The sequence below is a fragment of the Pseudophryne corroboree genome, chromosome 6, assembly GCF_028390025.1.
Source record: "Pseudophryne corroboree isolate aPseCor3 chromosome 6, aPseCor3.hap2, whole genome shotgun sequence".
Lineage (NCBI taxonomy): Eukaryota > Metazoa > Chordata > Amphibia > Anura > Myobatrachidae > Pseudophryne > Pseudophryne corroboree.
This window is the reverse complement of record NC_086449.1, coordinates 58,013,216-58,038,755: the sequence shown is the minus strand read 5'-3', so window position 1 is coordinate 58,038,755 and position 25,540 is coordinate 58,013,216. Positions and strand designations below refer to the sequence as shown.

The 25,540-nt window shown below is 48.0% G+C and overlaps 1 protein-coding gene across 5 annotated transcripts in view; it reads left to right on the top strand.

Annotated features, from left to right (window-relative positions):
• LOC134936126 (E3 ubiquitin/ISG15 ligase TRIM25-like) overlaps positions 1–25,540 on the top strand; it is a 110,517-nt gene that overhangs the window by 50,475 nt on the left and 34,502 nt on the right. For 3 of the 5 annotated variants that reach the window (XM_063931041.1, XM_063931040.1, XM_063931042.1), the window contains one exon: positions 2,790–5,722. The exons of the other annotated variants lie outside the window; for them this stretch is intronic. In XM_063931041.1, the coding sequence (XP_063787111.1) occupies positions 2,790–4,455 (1,666 nt within the window). In that variant the 3' untranslated portion in view covers positions 4,456–5,722. Of the gene's footprint in view, positions 1–2,789; positions 5,723–25,540 lie in introns of those variants that run through there. 5 annotated transcript variants of the gene reach the window in all.

Sequence of the window (25,540 nt, the reverse complement as noted above, 5' to 3'; positions counted from 1 at the left end):
AGGTGGGAGATAGGGTATGGTTGTCGACTCGTAACATTAGACTTCGACAATCTTCAGCTAGGTTGGGACCCAAATTTTTGGACCATTTCATATCATTAAAAAAGTTTACCCAGTTGCTTTCCGGTTACGTTTACCAAAATCTCTTCTGATTGGTAATACGTTTCATTGCTCCCTGTTGAAGCCATACATTTCTTCCAATAAATTTCCTCGGAAGATCTCTCAGGGAAGATCTCCAGTGGATGTACAGGGACAACAGGAGTTCCTGGTGGAGAAGGTTCTCGATTCCAAGTTGTTATGGTTCCTTGACCCCTCCTCAAGGGGGGGGTACTGTTAGGCGCCGGGGTCCGCTCGTCGGTGCGGCCCGGCGCCTAGCAACCAGGGACGCCGTACGCGGACAGCCGCCGGCTCCCTGGCAACGCTGGACGCCGGGCGCGCTGAGCCGCACGGACCCTAGCAACGGGGACGCCACTGGCGGACCGTGTTCCCCGTTGCTAGGCTTTAAGAGTTAATGTATTCTCCTGCTCTCTGGCCGTGCAGCAAGGCAGCTGCACGGCATTTATTCTAATCAGCCTTTTGGCAGCTGATTGGAGGACTCCTTGTTAAATACACTCCCAGGGCTTCTCACAGACGCCGGTAATAGCTTCCTGCATGCTGTTTCTGTTTGCTGAGAGTCTGTTCCAGTCTTGCTGTATCCGGTCATTCCAGTATTCGGAAGTCCTGAACTCGGAAGTTTGTCATCTTATTCCTGGAGTCCTGACTAATCACCATATAACATCCAGTGGTGTTCGTGAGTCGTGGCCTTGCCGTGTGTTGCGGCTTGTCCGCTTTATTATTTATTATTTGTGTTTTGGAGCATTTTGCGGAGGGTTCCGCTTCCACAGGTCCACTCTGGTATCCGGCGGTGCTGGGTAGGAGTATTGGACAAGTGGATTTTGGTTGTCCTTTTCCCTGGCAAGTTTCCGCACATACTTCTGTTTTTGTTAGTTAGCTTGTTGCCCCTGGCCTGTTGTCAGTCAGAGGTCCTCTTGTTATCATCCTGCCTCGGATTTCCCTTTGTCTCTCACTAAGACCGGGGGGCACCGGAGTTGGGCAGACATAATCCGCCCTTCAAACGTGGCTGCCAGGGGCTCAAGAAACCATAGTCTCGCAGGGGATTTCCGATAGCACGGGTGAGACAATAGAGTTAGGGCGCCAGGGGCAACTAGTCTTCCCTGCTCCCGTTACCTGCATTCCATTCCAGCGCTCTGGTCCTTGTCATAAAATCTCCTCCGGTCAGGAGTGCTGGAATCATAACAGTAGCATGTTCATAAACAAAGAGATCCCTCTTTGTTTGATACGAAGGGTCAGACAAGGGTTATACAGTGGTGTTTAGTATCCATCGGAAGAGTATTTAATTAGCAATATTCCGGTGTTGGTTTGAAGCGGATTAATTGCTCGTGCGAATAGTTATGGACATAAGAAGTTATGTACTTTTACTATTATTTGCACTCACTTATCCATGCGGCGGGAAACCTAGTTTCCCACCCACCTGAGCAGTTGGAAATAGTCACAGCCCACCTGTATGAATCAACCTATGACCTTTTGTTATAATGCGAAGACGAATTCCTGTGTCCAATGAACAATGAGATTGTAGGGACCATTGTATTGTATTGTGTGTAGGGTATAAAAGGACAAGCCGACCTGATCCAGCTCTCTATTCTCTTCAACGGTTCTCACCACTGATAATCGGGAGCTGGATATCCAGAGGCGCATGCGATCGTTTCCCTTGTGCGTAAGTTTCTCCGCAATCATATTGTCTTTATTGTTATTGTGAGCCATATCTCTCTCTCTCTCTCTCTCTCTCTCTTCTCCTCTTTCTCTCTCATTTTCCCTTAAACGTAATTGTATTGTATTGTATTGTATTTCATGTGTAGTTATCTGGTTAGTTAGTCTATGTTACATTGATAGTGTATGACTTGTATTGTATTATTCTTTTGCAAATAGAACGTTCATATATGGTGTTAGAACCTAAGGTCGGTATCTGTGTATTTCTTATATTTCTAAGTATTTTCAAAGCGTCGGAGACGCTCGAACAGCTTTTAAGTTAATAAGGTTACACTGTGTTACATTTACACCCTATCACTACACCAAGGTTTTACTGCATAATACATTGTTTTATGGTATAGTTACAAAGGGTTTACACTGTGAGCGTCAGCGCCGCTTGTGATCTCCTCGTGGTCCCGAGCGTCCGCTACGCTAATAGCGTATCATAACGGTAGTCGGCAGCCAATAGCGTGCCTGCCTGTGATCTCTTGGTCGTGAGCGAACGTGACGCTTGAGCGTCTCGACTACGGCAAAGCGATTGTTACGCAACGTGCGTACCCTTACGGTATACCTTACGCCAATAGCGTACTGTGTTCTTTAACCTTTTAGAGGGGTTAAATAAGATAAATATTTAGCTTTATCAGGTGGCACCTCTTTGGCCTCGCATCTTGGGAGGCAGCACTGCTTGCACGCCTTTAGTTATGGCACTGGGCATGGTCATGCACCCACCCTGTGTTATGCTGCATTGTGGCAGCACATTGTATCTTCCAAGTGACCCAAATATGCTGTGACTACGACACCCCAGTATTGGGGCCTGCTTGAACTCTTAGCAGCCCATGCACATGGTGTCCATTTATGTGTGTCTGAGCCTATATGTAATATGTATAACCTAAGTGACAGCTCTTCCATAACCTCTGCAGAATGTGACCTCACTGGTGTCTGACTATCAGAGACTAACACGTTCATTCCTCTCTTCTGCTACCAAGGATGGCGTCTGCTGATCTGAGACAGGAGCTGAACTGTTCCATCTGCCTGAGTATTTATACAGATCCTGTAACCCTGACATGTGGACACAATTTCTGCCGTGTTTGTATTGATCGTGTGCTGGATACACAGAGGGGGTCTGGAGCTTATACCTGTCCTGAATGCAGAGCACAGTTCAAGAAACGTCCTGCACTTATACGGAGCATAGCTCTGTGCAACATAGTGGAGAGGTTCCCATCTACTCAGCCAGATCGGGAGGAAACTGGGATCTTCTGCTCTTACTGTATTCACTCTCCTGTACCTGCTGTAAAATCCTGCCTACATTGTGAGGCTCATCTGTGTGATAATCACCTGAGAGTACACAACAACTCAGCGGAACATGTCTTATGTGATCCCACCACTTCCCTGGGGAACAGGAAATGCTCCGTCCATAAGAGGATCCTGGAGTATTACTGCACTGAGGATGAAACCTGTATCTGTGTGTCATGTAGGCTGGATGGGAAACACAGAGGGCATCAGGTGGAGTTACTGGATGAGGCCTCTGAGAAGAAGAAGGAGAAGCTGAGAGAGCGTCTGCAGAAACTAATCACAAAAAGAGTGGAGACAGAGAAAAGAGTGCAGAGTCTGCAGGCGCGCAGGAGAGAAGATCAAGGAAAAGCAGCTGGTGTAAGAGAGACAGTCACTGTCCTGTTTAGAAATATCTTGAGACAGCTGGAAGACTTGCAGATGAGAGTCCTGAGTGAGATTTCTAGACAGGAAGAGCGCATTTCACTCTCGTACTCGGACCTGATCCGGCAGCTGGAAATAAAGAAGGACGAGCTGTCCAAGAAGATGCATCACATGGAGCAGCTGTGTGATGTGTCTGATCCAGTGACTGTCTTACAGGAACCAGACACAGGTGACTTGTGTGATACTGAGGACAGAAAGAGACGTCATACACAGGTCCATGATGGAGGAGATCTGGATGTGGGTTTAATCCTGGGGACATTACGCACAATATCTGATATAATAACGGGTATAAATACAGGGATCTATGTGCAGGCAGCAGCAGGCACATTAATGAATGAAACCACAGCTGGTAATGCACAATCTGATATAGTAAGAGGTGTAAATACAGGGCTCTATGTGCAGAAAACAGCAGACATATTACTGGATGTAACCACAGCTAGTAATTATATACATATCTCTGGTGACGGGAAAACTGCATCCAAGTCAGATACAAACCTGAATCATCCAGTAACACCAGAGAGATTTCACATTTATCCTCAGGTAATAAGCACCCGAGGATTCTTGTCAGGGCGACATTACTGGGATGTGGAAGTCGGTAACTCAGTGTGGTGTCGGGTAGGGATGTGTTATCCCAGTATAGACAGGAGAGGTGGGGACTCGTACATTGGAGGTAATAAGAAGTCCTGGTGTTTAGATCAGTATAATAATCAGTACTCTGTGAAACACGACAGCGCACAGATAGATTTACCTGATAATATTCACTGTGATAGAGTGAGGATATATCTGGATTATGAGGCAGGGCAGATGTCCTTTTATTCTCTGTGTGACAGAATCAGACACTTATACACCTATACCGCCACCTTCACTGAGCCCCTTCATGCTGCATTTTGGGTAGGGAGGGGGTGTATAACTATATCTGGAGTGAATCCAGATCTATGAGATATCTGCCTAGAGACTGTTGACATCACAGGGAGTGGAAGTGGATTGATGAAACACATAGCCCAGAGGCTCTCTAATGCGGCCCTCAAGGCAACCCAATGGTCCAGGATTTAGGTATATCGGTGGCTCAGCACAGGTGGTTAAATCAAATTGACTGAGGTGCTAATTAAGTCACCTGTGGCTAAGTATGGATATACTTAAAACCTGGACCGTTGAGGTGCCTTGAGGACAGCTTTGAAGAACCTCTGACTTAGCCACTAAAATGATCCTCTGGTTGAAGCTCCTACTGACTGTCGTGCATGAAGAGGGTGTTGCCTCTGTAAGGCTCCGCCCACTGGGAGTTCCATAACTATTATGGTTATTGAAAGAAGAAGTATCTGTTATAGGTGCAATTGTTAAAATATCCTCTTTGTTGATCTATTCATAGTTTATAGCAATGTTAATTATAAAACAGAGTACAAAGAAACAGCAAAATTTAAGTTAAAAATAACAGAACAGTTGAGTGTTATATCTTAAAATGTTAAGTCAGAGTTCAGCAAGAGAATAACTGAGTGGAGAGAGATCTTTACAGAATAGTGGACCAGTAATTAATGGCTCACCGTTCCCTATGCTTGTGGTCTGATCTGGCTGTGGTCTGTAATGCTGTATAGTGGGGGTCATTCAGATCTGATCGTAGATGTTCTAAATTTAGCACATCTACGATCAGTTACTCTGACATGCGGGAGGACGCCAACACAAGACTAGTCCGTCCCGCATGTCAGGCCCTATCCCCCCCCCCCCCCCCTCCATGCACGGGTGCAAAAGCATTGCACGGCGGTTATGCATTTGCACCTGGCGAGTAGCTCGCTGCTTGCATCAATATTATGCTCCAGGAGCTCTTTCCACTCATTCATTCTCCTGCTGAACTGTGACTTAACATTTTAAGGTATAACACTCAATTTACCTGTGACTATCATTTTCTGCATGTAGTATGCATACATTTAGGGGGAGATGTACTAAGCAGTGAAAAGAGTGGAGAAGTTGCCCATGGCAACCAATCAGCATTGCAGTAACATTTACAATTTGCATACTGTAAAATTATACAGAGCAGCTAATTGGTTGATTGGACAACTTCTCCACTGGCTCACTTCTCCACTCTTTTCACTTCTTAGTACATATCCCCCTTAGTCTGTTGCAATATTTATGATTGTAACTGTGTTACGCTATGTTATCCCACATGCTGGAAACTAATAAAGATTTCAAGGTCTTACTGGTAGCTTTAACTGATCATTACTCTTGGAAGTTCATTTTATTTTATGCTATTGTGTTTATATTTTGATGTTTTGTTATTTATTTATTTATTTTTAATACTGTTTTTCTTTAAAATGTATATACAGGTTGAGTATCCCTTATCCAAAATGCTTGGGACCAGAGGTATTTTGGATATCGTATTTTTCCGTATTTTGGAATAATTGCATACCATAATGAGATATCATAATGATGGGACCTAAGTCTAAGCACAAAATGCATTTATGTTTCATATACACCTTGGTGGTCATTCCGAGTTGTTCGCTCTGTAAATTTCATCGCATCGCAGCGATTTTCCGCTTAGTGCGCATGCGCAATGTCCGCACTGCGACTGCGCCAAGTAATTTTGCTATGAAGTTAGGATTTTTACTCACGGCTTTTTAATCGCTCAGGCGATCGTAGTGTGATTGACAGGAAATGGGTGTTTCTGGGCGGAAACAGGCCGTTTTATGGGCGTGTGGGAAAAAACGCTACCGTTTCCGGAAAAAACGCAGGAGTGGCCGGAGAAACGGGGGAGTGTCTGGGCGAACGCTGGGTGTGTTTGTGACGTCAAACCAGGAACGACAAGCACTGAACTGATCGCAGATGCCGAGTAAGTCTGAAGCTACTCAGAAACTGCTAAGAAGTTTGTAATCGCAATATTGCGAATACTTCGTTCGCAATTTTAAGATGCTAAGATTCACTCCCAGTAGGCGGCGGCTTAGCGTGAGCAACTCTGCTAAAATCGCCTTGCGAGCGAACAACTCGGAATGACCTCCCTTATACACACAGCCTGAAGGTAATTTTAGCCAATATTTCTCTTACGTCCTAGAGGATACTGGGATCCATATTAGTACCATAGGGTATAGATGGGTCCACTAGGAGCCATGGGCACTCTAAGAATTTGATAGTGTGGGCTGGCTCCTCCATCTATGCCCCTCCTACCAGACACGCCATTTAGAAAATGTGTCCGGAGTAGCCGGTCACGCTTGGGAAGCTCCTGAAGAGTTTTCTGCATTTATTTTTTTATTTTCAGACAGGTCTGGTTGGCAACAGACTGCCTGCTTCATGGGACTTAGGGTGGGGGAACCCAATCTCCCTAGGGTTAATGGTCCCGTTCCCTGCAGACAGGACACTGGACTCCTGAGGGTCCTATTCGCAAGACCCACTACGGCGAGCGTACAGATCCGCAGCATGCCGTCTCCCCTAACAGAGCCAGAAGTCAGAGGAGTGGTAAGTAGGTGGCCGGTGTCCCGGTTAGCGGGTCACCGGCTGTAATGGCTTCACAAGAGTAGGAGCACAGCGCTGACATGTAGGCTGTGCTCCAGGCTTCAGAGACACTGTGTGACCGCTGTGAGGGGCGAGCTGAAGCCACGAATGATACCCACACTGGCAGTACACTGCAGGGGTTTTAACCCACTGTAGAATAGAATTTCTCTGACGTCCTAGTGGATGCTGGGAACTCCGTAAGGACCATGGGGGATAGCGGCTCCGCAGGAGACTGGCCACAAAAGTAAAGCTTTAGGACTACCTGGTGTGCACTGGCTCCTCCCCCCATGACCCTCCTCCAAGCCTCAGTTAGATTTTTGTGCCCGGCCGAGAAGGGTGCACACTAGGGGCTCTCCTGAGCTTCTTAGTGAAAGTTTAGTTTTAGGTTTTTTATTTTCAGTGAGACCTGCTGGCAACAGGCTCACTGCATCGAGGGACTAAGGGGAGAAGAAGCGAACTCGCCTGCTTGCAGAGCGGATTGGGCTTCTTAGGCTACTGGACACCATTAGCTCCAGAGGGACCGAACACAGGCCCAGCCTCGGAGTCCGGTCCCAGAGCCGCGCCGCCGGCCCCCTTACAGAGCCAGAAGCAAGAAGAGGTCCGGAAAATCGGCGGCAGAAGACATCCTGTCTTCACCAAGGTAGCGCACAGCACTGTAGCTGTGCGCCATTGCTCCTCAGCACACTTCACACTTCGGTCACTGAGGGTGCAGGGCGCTAGGGGGGGGCGCCCTGAGCAGCAATAAAAACACCTTGGCTGGCGAAAATACATCACATATAGCCCCCAGGGCTATATGGATGAATTTTAACCCCTGCCAGAATCCATAAAAAATCAGGAGAAAAGTCTGCGAAAAAGGGGCGGAGCCTATCTCCTCAGCACACTGGCGCCATTTTCCCTCACAGCTCCGTTGGAGGGAAGCTCCCTGGCTCTCCCCTGCAGTTACTACACTACAGAAAGGGGTTAAAAAAGAGAGGGGGGCACTAATTAGGCGCAGTATTAATAAAACAGCAGCTATAAGGGGAAAAACACTTCTATAAGGTTATCCCTGTATATATATATATATATATAGCGCTCTGGTGTGTGCTGGCATACTCTCCCTCTGTCTCCCCAAAGGGCTAGTGGGGTCCTGTCCTCTATCAGAGCATTCCCTGTGTGTGTGCTGTGTGTCGGTACGATTGTGTCGATATATATGAGGAGGAAAATTGTGTGGAGGCGGAGCAATTGCCTGTAATGGAGATGTCACCCCCTAGGGAGTCGACACCTGAGTGGCTGAGCTTATGGAAGGAATTACGTGACAGTGTCAGCTCTTTACAAAACATTGACATGAGACAGGCGGCTACTTAGCCTGTGCCTGTCCAGGTGTCTCAAAAGCCATCAGGGGCTCTAAAACGCCCGTTACCTCAGATGGCAGATACAGACGCCGACACGGATACTGACTCCAGTGTCGACGATTAAGAGACGAATGTGACTTCCAGTAGGGCCACACGTTACATGATTGAGGCTATGAAAAATGTTTTACATATTTCTGATAATACAAGTACCACTAAAAAGGGTATTATGTTGGGTGAGAAAAAACTGCCTGTAGTTTTTCCTGCATCTGAGGAATTAAATGAAGTGTGTGATGATGCGTGGGTTTCCCCCGATAAAAACTGTTAATTCCTAAAAAGTTATTAGCATCATACCCCTTCCCGCCAGAGGATAGGGCACGTTGGGAAACACCCTTTAGGGTGGATAAAGCGCTCACACGCTTGTCTAAACAGGTGGCACTACCGTCCCCGGATACGGCCGCCCTTAAGGAACCTGCTGACAGAAAGCAGGAAAATATCCTAAAATGTATACAAGTTTGAAAAAAACAGCGCCCCAACTCAAAAGTGCAGCAATAGTGGTCCAGGTGATCCCACTCACCAGAAACGTTCAAGACAATAACAACAAATGTGGACTACCTTGCGCACCCTCTTGATAACCGGGTAAAAAACGGGGTTAACAGATATAAAAATAAAAATAACCTCAATGTTCCACTCTCCCCTTTATTTACTGGGATATTATAGTAGTATAGTCCAAATATAATTTCACCGAGCGGACTTCAACCTCAGATGTCCAATTTCTTGTTCTCTTAGTCTCTCCTTTCTCCAAATGGGAAACCAATTTCATGTGGACCCCAAAAACGGAAAAGAAAGGAGAATATAGAGTAATATTGTTTTTATTCAAGGAATTTTTTAAAATTAATATGTAAAATCGATATTCCCCACAAAGGAAAAAATGAACAAAATTAAATACATATACAGCAATCCACCAAGGATTGGGCTAGAATGCGTACCGGATTTCGTGGGGTGTCATGAAATGTCCACCCTAAACAGCATGTTAATATACCAAGGATTCCCCTCGTTCCTTCCAGGTGCTGTGTCGGTCTCAGGATCTGCAGTACCCAAGAGATCAAATACCGGCTCAGTGCAGTCTCCCCAATCAGATCACCAACGCGTTTCTGCTCTCAAGGGAGCCTTTTTCAAGGTGTATGGTGGACTTAACTGCTCTGGGTTTTTATGCTCCCCAGAGTGATCTGATTGGTTGATACTGCCCACAGCCTAATCGGTGTCTTCCCTGTCTAATTTTCTATCTAACTCCTTCCCTTTTTTACTTTAGAATGTACAGGGGGTTTGTACAAAGGTCCCAAATCCAATTTTAGAAACTGAGATGAACAGTATACCGAGTTTTTAAACCCGATTTGCGGCGTGCGTTCCAAGCCGTGGAACGCACGCCACTTCCGCTTTCGGACTTTTTCCCCGGCGTGCGCTCCATACCTTGAGACGCACGCCACTTCCTATTCTATCTCCACTCCTTCCGGCGTGCGTTCCACACCCGTGGAACGCACGCCGCTTCCTGTAGTCGGGTGTGGAACGCACGCCGGGGAAAAAGTCCGAAAGCTGAAGTGGCGTGCGTTCCACGGCTTGGAACGCACGCCGCAAATCGGGTTTAAAAACTCGGTATACTGTTCATCTCAGTTTCTAAAATTGGATTTGGGACCTTTGTACAAACCCCCTGTACATTCTAAAGTAAAAAAGGGAAGGAGTTAGATAGAAAATTAGACAGGGAAGACACCGATTAGGCTGTGGGCAGTATCAACCAATCAGATCACTCTGGGGAGCATAAAAACCCAGAGCAGTTAAGTCCACCATACACCTTGAAAAAGGCTCCCTTGAGAGCAGAAACGCGTTGGTGATCTGATTGGGGAGACTGCACTGAGCCGGTATTTGATCTCTTGGGTACTGCAGATCCTGAGACCGACACAGCACCTGGAAGGAACGAGGGGAATCCTTGGTATATTAACATGCTGTTTAGGGTGGACATTTCATGACACCCCACGAAATCCGGTACGCATTCTAGCCCAATCCTTGGTGGATTGCTGTATATGTATTTAATTTTGTTCATTTTTTCCTTTGTGGGGAATATCGATTTTACATATTAATTTTAAAAAATTCCTTGAATAAAAACAATATTACTCTATATTCTCCTTTCTTTTCCGTTTTTGGGGTCCACATGAAATTGGTTTCCCATTTGGAGAAAGGAGAGACTAAGAGAACAAGAAATTGGACATCTGAGGTTGAAGTCCGCTCGGTGAAATTATATTTGGACTATACTACTATAATATCCCAGTAAATAAAGGGGAGAGTGGAACATTGAGGTTATTTTTATATCTGTTAACCCCGTTTTTTACCCGGTTATCAAGAGGGTGCGCAAGGTAGTCCACATTTGTTGTTATTATCCTAAAATGTATATACACTCACACGGGTGTGATACTGCGACCAGCAATCGCCTCAGCCTGGATGTGCAGTGCTGGGGTGGCTTGGTCGGATTCCCTGACTGACAATATTGATACCCTAGATAGGGACAGTATATTACTGACTATAGAGCATTTAAAAGATGCATTTCTATATATGCGTGATGCACAGAGGGATATTTGCCGACTGGCATCAAGAGTAAGTGCGCTGTCCTTTTCTGCCAGAAGAGGGTTATGGACAAGACAGTGGTCAGGTGATGCTGATTCCAAAAGGCATATGGAAGTATCGCCTTATAAAAGGGAGGAGTTATTTGGGGTAGGTCTAACAGACCTGGTGGCCACGGCAACGGCTGGGAAATCCACATTTTACCCCAGGTAGCCTCTCAGCATAAGAAGACGCCGTATTATCAGGCGCAGTCCTTTCGGCCCCATAAGGGCAAGCGGGCAAAAGGCTCCTCATTTCTGCCCCGTGGCAGAGGGTGAGGAAAAAGGCTGCAGCAAACAGCCAGTTCCCAGGAACAGAAGCCTCTCCCGTTTTCTGCCAAGTCCTCAGCATGACGCTGGGGCTTTACAAGCGGACTCGGGCACGGTGGGGGCCCGTCTCAAAAATTTCAGCGTGCAGTGGGCTCACTCACAGGTGGACCCCTGGATCCTTCACCCAGCAGGTGATAATCAAGGTACCCCTCCTACAACAAGGAAAGGGGTATTATTCCACGCTGTTTGTGGTACCGAAGCCGGACGGCTCGGTGAGACCTATTTTAAATCTGAAATCCTTGAACACTTACATACAAAGGTTCAAATTTAAGATGGAGTCACTCAGAGCGGTGATTGTGAACCTGGAAGAAGGGGATTATATGGTGTCTCTGGACATCAAGGAGGCTTACCTCCATGTCCCAATTTACCCTTCTCACCAAGGGTACCTCAGGTTTGTGGTACAGAACTGTCACTATCAGTTTCAGACGCTGCCGTTTGGATTGTCCACGGCACCCCGGGTCTTTACCAAGGTAATGGCCGAAATGATGATACTCCTTCGAAAGGAAGGGAGTTTTAGTTATCCCTTACTTGGACGATCTCCTTATAAGGGCAAGATCCAGGGAACAGTTGGAAGTCGGGGTAGCACTATCTCAGGTAGTGTTGCGGCAGCATGGTTGGATTCTCAATATTCAAAAATCGCAGCTGATCCCGACGACACGTCTTCTATTCCTAGGGATGATCCTGGACACAGTCCAGAAAAAGGTGTTTCTCCCGGAGGAGAAAGCCAGGGGGTTATCCGAACTAGTCAGAAACCTCCTAAAACCAGGCCAAGTGTCAGTGCATCAGTGCACAAGGGTCCTGGGAAAAATGGTGGCTTCCTACGAAGCAATTCCATTCGGCAGATTCCACGCAAGAACTTTCCAGTGGGACCTGCTGGACAAAGGGTCCGGGTCGCATCTTCAGATGCATCAGCGGATAACCCTGTCACCAAAGACAAGGGTGTCTCTCCTGTGGTGGTTGCAGAGTGCTCATCTTCTAGAGGGCCGCAGATTCGGCATTCAGGACTGGGTCCTGGTGACCACGGGTGCCAGCCTGCGAAGCTGGGGAGCAGTCACACAGGGAAGAAATTTCCAGGGCTTGTGGTCAAGCCTGGAGATATCACTTCGCTTAAATATCCTGGAGCTAAGGGCCATTTACAATGCCCTAAGCAAAGCAAGACCTCTGCTTCAAGGTCAGCCGGTGCTGATCCAGTCGGACAACATCACGGCAGTCGCCCACGTAAACAGACAGGGCGGCACAAGAAGCAGGAGAGCAATGGCAGAAGCTGCAAGGATTTTTCGCTGGGGAAAATCATGTGATAGCATTGTCAGCAGTATTCATTCCGGGAGTGGACAACTGGGAAGCAGACTTCCTCAGCAGGCACGACCTCCACCCGGGAAAGTGGGGACTTCACACAGAAGTCTTCCACATGATTGTAAACCGTTGGAGAAACCAAAGGTGGACATGATGGTGTCCCGCCTAAACAAAAAATTGGACAGTTATTGCGCCAGGTCAAGGGACCCTCAGGCAATAGCTGTGGACGCTCTGGTAACACCGTGGGTGTACCAGTCAGTGTATGTGTTCCCTCCTTTTCCTCTCATATCAAAAGTACTGAGAATTATAAGACGGAGGGGAGTAAGAATTATTCTCGTGGCTCCGGATTGACCAAGAAGGACTTGGTACCCGGAACTTCAAGTGATGCTCACGGAGGACCCGTGGCCTCTACCTCTAAGAAGGGACCTGCTCCAGCAAGGACCCTGTCTATTCCAAGACTTACCGCGGCTGCGTTTGACGGCAGGGCGGTTGAACGCCGGATCCTGAAGGAAAAGGGGATTCCGGAAGAAGTCATCCCTACCCTGATCAAAGCCAGGAAGGATGTAACCGCAAAGCATTATCACCGCATTTGGCGAAAATATGTTGCGGGGTGCGAGGCCAGTAAGGCCCGATGGAGGAATTTTCATCTAGGTCGATTCCTGCATTTCCTGCAAACAGGAGTGTCTATGGGCCTAAAATTGGGGTCCATTAAGGTTCAAATTTCGGCCCTGTCGATTTTCTTCCAGAAAGAACTAGCTTCAGTTTCTGAAGTTCAGACATTTGTAAAAGGGGTACTGCATATACAGCCTCCTTTTGTGCCTCCAGTGGCACCTTGGGATCTCAATGTAGTTTTGGGGTTCCTAAAGTCACATTGGTTTGAACCACTTGAATCTGTGGAGTTAAAATGTCTCACATGGAAAGTGGTCATGCTGTTGGCCCGGGCCTCGGCCAGGCGCGTGTCAGAATTGGCGGCTTTATCCTGTAAAAGCCCTTATCTGATCTTCCATTTAGACAGGGCGGAATTGAGGACTTGTCCTCATTTTCTCCCTAAGGTGGTTTCAGCGTTTCATCTGAACCAACCTATTGTGGTACCTGCGGCTACTAGTGACTTGGAGGACTCCAAGTTGTTGGACGTAGTCAGGGCCCTGAAAATATATATTTCCAGGACGGCTGGAGTCAGAAAATCTGACTCACTGTTTATCCTGTATGCACCCAACAAGCTGGGTGCTCCTGCTTCTAAGCAGACTATTGCTCGTTGGATTTGTAATACAATTCAGCTTACACATTCTGTGGCAGGCCTGCCACAGCCAAAATCTGTAAAAGCCCATTCCACAAGGAAGGGGGCTCATCTTGGGCAGCTGCCCGAGGGGTCTCGGCTTTACAACTTTGCCGAGCTGCTACTTGGTCAGGGGCAAACACGTTTGCTAAATTCTACAAATTTGATACCCTGGCTGAGGAGGACCTGGAGTTCTCTCATTCGGTGCTGCAGAGTCATCCGCACTCTCCCGCCCGTTTGGGAGCTTTGGTATAATCCCCATGGTCCTTACGGAGTTCCCAGCATCCACTAGGACGTCAGAGAAAATAAGAATTTACTTACCGATAATTCTATTTCTCGTAGTCCGTAGTGGATGCTGGGCGCCCATCCCAAGTGCGGATTGTCTGCAATACTTGTACATAGTTATTGTTAACTAAAATCGGGTTATTGTTGTTGTGAGCCATCTATCCAGAGGCTCCTCTGTTATCATGCTGTTAACTGGGTTCAGATCACAAGTTGTACGGTGTGATTGGTGTGGCTGGTATGAGTCTTACCCGGGATTCATAAATCCTTCCTTATTGTGTATGCTCGTCCGGGCACAGTATCCTAACTGAGGCTTGGAGGAGGGTCATAGGGGGAGGAGCCAGTGCACACCAGGTAGTCCTAAAGCTTTACTTTTGTGCACAGTCTCTTGCGGAGCCGCTATTCCCCATGGTCCTTACGGAGTTCCCAGCATCCACTACGGACTACAAGAAATAGAATTATCGGTAAGTAAATTCTTATTTTCTGGTCAGGGTGAGTTCTAAAAGCTGCATGAACAGGTCTATATCCATGTCGTGGATGCCTTGAGATTCATAGAACCACCTAGTTGCCGCCAATCCCTGCTGATGGGGGATGGATGTGTATAGGCTATTGATGTCTAACGTGCACAATATGCTATTTGGTGGCACTTCACTGATCACTGATAGCCGTAGGAGAAAGTCCGTAGTGTCCTTGATGAGAGTGGGTTGATTCATCACATACGGTTGTAATATACAGTCAAGAAACATGGAAATGGGGTGATACAGAGAGTTGCGGGCTGAAATAATGGGGCGTCCGGGGGGGCTGGGTCTGGTTTTTGTGACTCTTTGGAACAGTATACAAAACCGGACATACAGGAAACGACTGTTGTAAAGCTTTCAAGAGTTTTGAATCCACATCACCCCGCTGATGTGCCAGTTGTAGTATGTCTTGTAGTTCTTTTTGATACTGGATGGTTGGATCTCCAGGTAATAGTTGATATACTTGTCCATCGGCAAGTTGTCTATCAATCTCGGCCATGTAGTCGGTTAAGTTCTGAATCACAATTGCGCCCCCCTTGTCGGCAGGGCGCACTGTGATGTCACGGTATCCTGATAGATCACGCTGGGACTCCTGACGACTCAAGTTGTGATGAACTCTGGGTTGCGCTTGAACAAATTTCTGTACTGAATTATCCATAAGTCGAGTGAAAGTCTTAATTGAACTGTTGACGGATGCTGGATCAAACGTGGATGTACTTCTTTTAGACAGGAACACCTGTGTGGGTGTCTCCTGTCAAAGGGGGTCTGAATGCTGGAAGAATTCACTGTAGCCCCCTATGGAATGAACGAGCGACTTAATTGGAATGTATTTCGCTGACAGCCTCGCCGCGAGGTTGTCTTCTGGACTGCCTTTCACCTTGCTTTATATTCTTTTTCTCTATCGTCCTAGTGGATGCTGGGGTTCCTGAAAGGACCATGGGGAATAGCGGGCTCCGCAGGAGACAGGGCACAAAAAGTAAAGCTTTAGGATCAGGTGGTGTGCACTGGCTCCTCCCCCTATGACCCTCCTCCAAGCCTCAGTTAGATTTTTGTGCCCGGCCGAGAAGGGTGCAATCTAGGTGGCTCTCCTAAAGAGCTGCTTAGAAAAGTTTAGCTTAGGTTTTTTATTTTACAGTGAGTCCTGCTGGCAACAGGATCACTGCAACGAGGGACTTAGGGGAGAAGAAGTGAACTCACCTGCGTGCAGGATGGATTGGCTTCTTTGGCTACTGGACATTAGCTCCAGAGGGACGATCACAGGTACAGCCTGGATGGTCACCGGAGCCTCGCCGCCGGCCCCCTTGCAGATGCTGAAACAAGAAGAAGGTCCAGAATCGGCGGCATGAAGACTCCTCAGTCTTCTTAAGGTAGCGCACAGCACTGCAGCTGTGCGCCATTTCCTCTCAGCACACTTCACACGGCAGTCACTGAGGGTGCAGGGCGCTGGAAGGGGGGCGCCCTGGGAGGCAATGAAAACCTATTTTTGGCTAAAAATACCTCACATATAGCCTCCGGGGGCTATATGGAGATATTTAACCCCTGCCAGAATCCGTTAAGAGCGGGAGACGAGGCCGCCGAAAAAGGGGCGGGGCCTATCTCCTCAGCACACAGCGCCATTTTCCCTCACAGAAAGGCTGGAGGGAAGGCTCCCAGGCTCTCCCCTGCACTGCACTACAGAAACAGGGTTAAAACAGAGAGGGGGGGCACTAATTTGGCGTTAGAAATATATAAAAAAGATGCTATAAGGGAAAACACTTATATAAGGTTGTCCCTATATAATTATAGCGTTTTTGGTGTGTGCTGGCAAACTCTCCCTCTGTCTCTCCAAAGGGCTAGTAGGTCCTGTCCTCTATCAGAGCATTCCCTGTGTGTGTGCTGTGTGTCGGTACGTGTGTGTCGACATGTATGAGGACGATGTTGGTGAGGAGGCGGAGCAATTGCCTGTAATGGTGATGTCACTCTCTAGGGAGTCGACACCGGAATGGATGGCTTATTTAGGGAATTACGTGATAATGTCAACACGCGGCAAGGTCGGTTGACGACATGAGACGGCCGACAAACAATTAGTACCGGTCCAGACGTCTCAAAAACACCGTCAGGGGTTTTTAAAACGCCCGTTTACTTTAGTCGGTCGACACAGACACAGACAGGGACACTGAATCCAGTGTCGACGGTGAATAAACAAACATATTCCTTATTAGGGCCACACGTTAAGGGCAATGAAGGAGGTGTTACATATTTCTGATACTACAAGTACCACAAAAGAGGGTATTATGTGGGATGTGAAAAAACTACCGTAGTTTTTCCTGAATCAGATAAATTAAATGAAGTGTGTGATGATGCGTGGGTTCCCCCCGATAGAAAATATGGGCGGTATACCCTTTCCCTCCAGAAGTTAGGGCGCGTTGGGAAACACCCCTTAGGGTGGATAAGGCGCTCACACGCTTATCAGAACAAGTGGCGGTACCGTCTATAGATAGGGCCGTCCTCAAGGAGCCAGCTGACAGGAGGCTGGAAAATATCATAAAAAGTATATACACACATACTGGTGTTATACTGCGACCAGCGATCGCCTCAGCCTGGATGTGCAGAGCTGGGGTGGCTTGGTCGGATTCCCTGACTAAAAATATTGATACCCTTGACAGGGACAGTATTTTATTGACTATAGAGCATTTAAAGGATGCATTTCTATATATGCGAGATGCACAGAGGGATATTTGCACTCTGGCATCAAGAGTAAGTGCAATGTCCATATCTGCCAGAAGATGTTTATGGACACGACAGTGGTCAGGTGATGCAGATTCCAAACGGCACAAAGGTGTATTGCCGTATAAAGGAAGAGGAGTTATTTGGGGTCGGTCCATCGGACCTGGTGGCCAGGGCAACTGCTGGAAAATCCACCGTTTTTTACCCTAAGTCACATCTCTGCAGAAAAAGACACCGTCTTTTCAGCTTCAGTCCTTTCGTCCCTATAAGAGTCATATCTGCCCAGGGATAGAGGAAAGGGAAGAAGACTGCAGCAGGCAGCCCATTCCCAGGAACAGAAGCGTTCCACCGCTTCTGACAAGCTCTCAGCATGACGCTGAGACCGTACAGGACCCCTGGATCCTACAAGTAGTATCCCAGGGGTACAGATTGGAATGTCGAGACGTTTCCCCTGCGCAGGCTCCTGAAGTCTGCTTTACCAAGGTCTCCCTCCGACAAGGAGGCAGTATGGGAAAAAATTCACGAGCTGTATTCCCAGCAGGTGAAAATTAAATTACCCCTCCTACAACAAGAAAAGGGGTATTATTCCACACTATATTGTGGTACTGAAGCCAGAAGGCTAGGTGAGACCTATTCTAAATCTAAAAAAATTTGAACACTTACAAAGGTTCAAATCAAGATGGAGTCACTCAGAGCAGTGATAACGAACCGGGAAGAAGGGGACTATATGGTGTCCCGAGACATCAGGGATGCTTACCTCCATGTCCCAAATTTGCCCTTATCACTAAGGATACCTCAGGTTCGTGGTACAGAACTGTCACTATCAGTTTCAGACGCTGCCGTTTGGATTGTCCACGGCACCCCGGGTCTTTACCAAGGTAATGGCCGAAATGATGGTTCTTCTTCGAAGAAAAGGCGTCTTAATTATCCCTTACTTGGACGATCTCCTGATAAGGGCAAAGTCCAGGGAACAGTTGGAGGTCGGAGTAGCACTATCTCGGATACTGTTACAACAGCAGGGGTGGATTCTAAATATTCCAAAATCGCAGCTGATCCCGACAACAAGTCTCCTGTGCTTAGGGATGATTCTGGACACAGTCCAGAAAAAGGTGTTTCTCCCGGAAGAGAAAGCCAGGGAGTTATCCGAGCTAGTCAGGAACCTCCTAAAATCAGTGCATCATTGCACAAGGGCCATGGTAAAAAAAAAATGGTGACTTCCTTCGAAGCAATTCCAGTCGGCAGATTTCATGCAAGAACTTTTCAGTGGGATCTGCTGGACAAATGGTCCGGATCGCATCTTCAGATGCATCAGCGGATAACCCTATATCCAAGGACAAGGGTGTCTCTCCTGTGGTGGTTACAGAGTGCTCATCTTCTAGAGGGCCGCAGATTCGGCATTCAGTTTTGGATGTTGGTGACCACGGAGGCCAGCCCGAGAGGCTGGGGAGCAGTCACACAAGGAAAAAATTTCCAGGGAGTGTGATCAAGTCTGGAGACTTTTCTCCACATAAATATAGCTAAGGGTAAATTTATAATGCTCTAAGCTTAGCAAGACCTCTGCTTCAAGGTCAGCCGGTATTGATCCAGTGGGATAAAACATCACGGCGGTCGCCCACGTAAATAGACAGGGCGGCACAAGAAGCAGGAGGGCAGTGGCAAAAACTGCAAGGACTTTTCGCTGGGCGGAAAATCATGTGATAGCACTGTCAGCAGTGTTTCATTCCGGGAATGGAAACTGGGAAGCAGACTTCCTCAGTAGGCACGACCTCCACCCGGCAGAGTGGGAACTTCATGGGGGAGTTTTCCACATGATTGTAAACCGTTGGGAATTACCAAAGGTGGACATGATGGCGTCCCGTCTGAACAAAAAACGGGACAGGTATTGCGCCAGGTTAAGAGACCCTCAGGCAATAGCTGTGGACGTTCTGGTAACACCGTGGGTGTACCAGTCGGTGTATGTGTTCCATCCTCTGCTTTTCATACCTAAGGTACTGAGAATTATAAGACGTAGAGGAGTAAGAACTATACTCATGGCTCCGGATTGGCCAAGAAGGACTTGGTACCCGGAACTTCAAGAGATGCTCACAGAGGACTTATGGCCTCTGCCGCTAAGAAGGGACTTGTTTCAGCAAGTACCATGTCTGTTCCAAGACTTACCGCAGCTGCGTTTGACGGCATGGCGGTGGAACGCCGGATCCTAAGGGAAAAGGCATTCAGGAAGAGGTCATTCCTACCCTGGTCAAAGCCAGAAAGGAGGTGACCGCACAACATTATCACCACATGTAGCGAAAATACGTTGCGTGGTGTGAGGCCAGGAAGGCCCCACGAAGAAATTTCAACTCGGTCGATTCCTGCATTTCCTGCAAACAGGAGTGTCTATGGGCCTCAAATTGGGGTCCATTAAGGTTCAAATTTCGGCCCTGTCGATTTTTCTTCCAGAAAGAATTGGCTTCAGTTCCTGAAGTCCAGAAGTTTGTCAAGGGAGTATTGCATATACAACCCCCTTTTGTGCCTCCAGTGGCACTGTGGGATCTCAACGTAGTTCTGGGATTCCTCAAAACACATTGGTTTAAAACCAGTCAAATCTGTGGATTTGAAGCATCTCACATGAAAAGTGAACATGCTCTTGGACCTGGCCTGGACCAGGCGAGTGTCAAATTGGTGGGTTTTTTTTCTCAAAAAAGCCCATATCTGTTTGTCCATTCGGACAGGGCAGAGCTGCGGACTCGTCCCCAGTTCTCTCCCTAAGGTGGTGTCAGTGTTTCACCTGAACCAGCTTATTGTGGTGTCTTGCGCCTACTAGGGACTTGGAGGACTCCAAGTTGCTAGATGTGGTCAGGGCCCTGAAAATATAGGTTCCAGGACGGCTGGAGTCAGGAAAACTGACTTGCTGTTATCCTGTATGCACCCAACAAACTGGGTGCTCTTGCTTCTAAGCAGACTTTTGCTAGTTGGATGTGTAATACAATTCAGCTTGCACATTCTGTGGCAGGCCTGCCACAGCCAAAATATGTAAATGCCCATTCCACAAGGAAGGTGGGCTCATCTTGGGCGGCTGCCCGAGGGGTCTCGGCTTTACAACTTTGCCGAGCGGCTATTTAGTCAGGGGCAAACACGTTTGTAAAATCCTACAAATTTGATAACCTGGCTAAGGAGGACCTGGAGTTCTTTCATTCGGTGCTGCAGAGTCATCCGCACTCTCCCGCCCGTTTGGGAGCTTTGGTATAATCCCCATGGTCCTTTCAGGAACCCCAGCATCCACTAGGACGATAGAGAAAATAAGAATTTACTTACCGATAATTCTATTTCTCGGAGTCCGTAGTGGATGCTGGGCGCCCATCCCAAGTGCGGATTATCTGCAATACTTGTACATAGTTACAAAAATCGGGTTATTATTGTTGTGAGCCATCTTTCAGAGGCTCCGCTGTTATCATACTGTTAACTGGGTTCAGATCACAGGTTGTACAGTGTGATTGGTGTGGCTGGTATGAGTCTTACCCGGGATTCATAAATCCTTCCTTATTGTGTACGCTCGTCCGGGCACAGTATCCTAACTGAGGCTTGGAGAAGGGTCATAGGGGGAGGAGCCAGTGCACACCACCTGATCCTAAAGCTTTACTTTTTGTGCCCTGTCTCCTGCGGAGCCGCTATTCCCCATGGTCCTTTCAGGAACCCCAGCATCCACTACGGACTCCGAGAAATAGAATTATCGGTAAGTAAATACTTATTATTTCTCTAACGTCCTAAGTGGATGCTGGGGACTCCGTAAGGACCATGGGGAATAGCGGCTCCGCAGGAGACTGGGCACATCTAAAGAAAGCTTTAGGACTATCTGGTGTGCACTGGCTCCTCCCCCTATGACCCTCCTCCAAGCCTCAGTTAGATCTCTGTGCCCGAACGAGAAGGGTGCACACTAGGGGCTCTCCTGAGCTTCTTAGTGAAAGTTTTAGATTAGGTTTTTTATTTTCAGTGAGACCTGCTGGCAACAGGCTCACTGCATCGAGGGACTAAGGGGAGAAGAAGCGAACTCACCTGCGTGCAGAGTGGATTGGGCTTCTTAGGCTACTGGACATTAGCTCCAGAGGGACGATCACAGGCCCAGCTTGGATGGGTCCCAGAGCCGCGCCGCCGGGCCCCTTACAGAGCCAGAAGGCAGAAGAGGTCCGGAAAATCGGCGGCAGAAGACGTCCTGTCTTCAACAAGGTAGCGCACAGCACTGCAGCTGTGCGCCATTGCTCTCAGCACACTTCGGTCACTGAGGGTGCAGGGCGCTGGGGGGGGGGCGCCCTGAGACTCAATAAAAACACCTTGGATGGCAAAAAAATGCATCACATATAGCTCCTGGGCTATATGGATGCATTTAACCCCTGCCAGAATCCATAAAAAAGCAGGAGAAAAGTCCGCGAAAAAGGGGCGGAGCCTATCTCCTCAGCACACTGGCGCCATTTTCCCTCACAGCTCCGTTGGAGGGAAGCTCCCTGTCTCTCCCCTGCGGTCACTACACTACAGAAAGGGTTAAAAAAAGAGAGGGGGGCACTAATTGGGCGCAGTATTAACTATACAGCAGCTATAAGGGGAAAAACACTTATATAAGGTTATCCCTGTATATATATAGCGCTCTGGTGTGTGCTGGCAAACTCTCCCTCTGTCTCCCCAAAGGGCTAGTGGGGTCCTGTCCTCTATCAGAGCATTCCCTGTGTGTGTGCTGTATGTCGGTACTTTTGTGTCGACATGTATGAGGAGAAAAATGATGTGGAGACGGAGCAGATTGCCTGTAATAGTGATGTCACCCCCTAGGGGGTCGACACCTGAGTGGATGAACTGTTGGAAGGAATTACGTGACAGTGTCAGCTCTGTATAAAAGACAGTGGTTGACATGAGACAGCCGGCTACTCAGCTTGTGCCTGTCCAGACGTCTCATAGGCCGTCAGGGGCTCTAAAGCGCCCGTTACCTCAGATGGCAGATATAGACGCCGACACGGATACTGACTCCAGTGTCGACGGTGAAGAGACGAATGTGACTTCCAGTAGGGCCACACGTTACATGATTGAGGCAATGAAAAATGTTTTACACATTTCTGATAATACGAGTACCACCAAAAAAAGGGGTATTATGTTCGGTGAGGAAAAACTACCTGTAGTTTTCCTGAATCTGAGAAATTAAATGAGGTGTGTGATGATGCGTGGGTTTCCCCCGATAACAACGGATAATTTCTAAAATGTTATTGGCATTATATCCTTTCCCGCCAGAGGTTAGGGTGCGTTGGGAAACACCCCCTAGGGGGGATAAAGCGCTCACACGCTTGTAAGGGCTCTACCTTCGCCTGAGATGGCCGCCCTTAAGGATCCTGCTGATAGAAAGCAGGAGGGTATCCTAAAAGGTATTTACACACATACTGGTGTTATACTGCGACCAGCAATCGCCTCAGCCTGGATGTGCAGTGCTGGGTTGGCGTGGTCGGATTCCCTGACTGAAAATATTGATACCCTAGATAGGGACAGTATATTTTTGCCTATAGAGCATTTAAAAGATGCATTTTTATATATGCGTGATGCACAGCGGAATATTTGCCGACTGGCATCAAGTCTAAGCGCGTTGTCCATTTCTACCAGTAGAGGGTTATGGACACGTCAGTGGTCAGGTGATGCGTATTCCAAACGGCATTTGGAAGTATTGCTTTATTAAGGGAGGAGTTATTTGGGGTCGGTCTTTCAGACCTGGTGGCCACGGCAACAGCTGGGAATTCCACGTTTGTACCCCAGGTCGCCTCTCAACATGAGAAGACGCCGTATTATCAGGCGCAGTCTTTTCGTGGACAAGCGGGCAAAAGGTTCCTCATTTCTGCCCCGTGACAGAGGGAGAGGAAAAAGGCTGCAGAAATCAGCCAGTTCCCAGGAACAGAAACCCTCTCCCGCCTCTGCCAAGCCCTCAGTATACGCTGGGGCTTTACAAGCAGAATCAGGCACGGTGGGGGGCCCGTCTCAATGAATTTCAGCGCGCAGTGGGCTCACTCGCAAGTAGACCCCTGGATCCTTCAGGTGATATCTCAGGGGTACAAATAAGAATTCGAGACGTCTCCCCCTCGCCGTTTCCTAAAGTCGGCTTTACCAATGTCTCCTTCTGACAGGGAAACAGTTTTGGAAGCCATTCACAAGCTGTATTCCCAGCAGGTGATAATCAAGATACCCCTCCTGCAACAGGGAACGGGGTATTATTCCACACTGTTGTGGTACCGAAGCCGGACGGCTCGGTGAGACCGATTCTAAATCTAAAATCTTTGAACACTTACGTACAGAGGTTCAAATTCAAGATTGAGTCACTCAGAGCAGTGATTGCGAACCTGGAAGAAGGGGACTACATGATGTCTCGGGACATCAAGGATGCTTACCTTCATGTCAAAATTTACCCTTCTCACCAAGGGTACCTCAGGTTTATGGTACAGAACTGTCACTATCAGTTCAGACGCTGCCGTATGGATGGTACACGGCACCCCGGGTCTTTACCAAGGTAATGGCCGAAATGATGATATTCCTTCGAAGGAAGTGAATTTTAGTTATCCCTTCCTTGGACAATTCCCTGATAAGGGTAAGATCCAGGGAACAGTTGGAGGTCGGTGTAGCACTATCTCAGGTAGTGTTGCGGCAGCACGATTGGATTCTCAATATTCCAAAATCGCACCTGGTTCCGACGACGTGTCTTCTGTTCCTAGGGATGATCCTGGACACAGTCCAGAAAAAGGTGTTTCTCCCGGAGGAGAAAGCCAGGGAGTTATCCGAGCTAGTCAGGAACCTCCTAAAACCGAGCCAAGTCTCAGTGCATCAATGCACAAGGGTTCTGGGTAAAATGGTGGCTTCCTACGAAGCAATCCCATTCGGCAGATTCCACGCAAGAACTTTCCAGTGGGACCTGCTGGACAAATGGTCCGGATCGCATCTTCAGATGCATCAGCGGATAACCCTGTCACCAAGGACAAGGGTGTCCCTCCTGTGGTGGTTGCAGAGTGCTCATCCTCTAGAGGGCCGCAGATTAGGCATTCAGGACTGGGTCCTGGTGACCACGGATGCCAGCCTGCGAGGCTGGGGAGCAGTCACACAGGGAAGGAATATCCAGGGCTTATGGTCAAGCCTGGAGACATCACTTCACATAAATATCCTGAAGCTAAGGGACATTTACAATGCTCTAAGCTTAGCAAGACCTCTGCTTCAAGGTCAGCCGGTGTTGATCCAGTCGGACAACATCACGGCAGTCACCCACGTAAACAGACAGGGTGGCACAAGAAGCAGGAGGGCAATGGCAGAAGCTGCAAGGATTCTTCGCTGGGCGGAAAATCATGTGATAGCACTGTCAGCAGTATTCATTCCGGGAGTGGACAACTGGGAAGCAGACTTCCTCAGCACGACCTCCACCCGGGAGAGTGGGGACTTCACCCAGAAGTCTTCCACATGATTAAAAACTCGACAGGTATTGCGCCAGGTCCAGGGACCCTCAGGCAATAAGCTGTAGACGCTCTGGTAACACCGTGGGTGTACCAGTCAGGGTATGTGTTCCCTCCTCTGCCTCTCATACCCAAGGTACTGAGATTGATAAGATGGAGAGGAGTAAGCACTATATTCGTGGTTCCGGATTGGCCAAGAAGGACTTGGTAACCGGAACTTCAAGAGATGCTCACGGAGGATCCGTGGCCTCTACCTCTAAGAAGGGACCTGCTCCAGCAAGGACCCTGTCTGTTCCAAGACTTACCGCGGCTGCGTTTGACGGCATGGCGGTTGAACGCCGGATCCTGAAGGAAAAAAGGCATTCCGGATGAAGTCATCCCTATCCTGATCAAAGCCAGGAAGGATGTAACCGCAAAAAACATTATCACCGCAATTGGCGAAAATATGTTGCGTGGTGCGAGGCCAGTAAGGCCCGACGGAGGAAATTCAACTGGGTCGATTCCTACATTTCCTGCAAACAGGAGTGTTTATGGGCCTGAAATTGGGGTCCATTAAGGTTCAAATTTCGGCCCTGTCAATTTTCTTCCAAAAAGAACTAGCTTCAGTCCCTGAAGTTCAGACGTTTGTAAAAGGGGTACTGCATATACAGCCTCCTTTTGTGCCTCCAGTGGCACTTTGGGATCTCAATGTAGTTTTGGGTTCCAAAAGTCACATTGGTTTGAACCACTT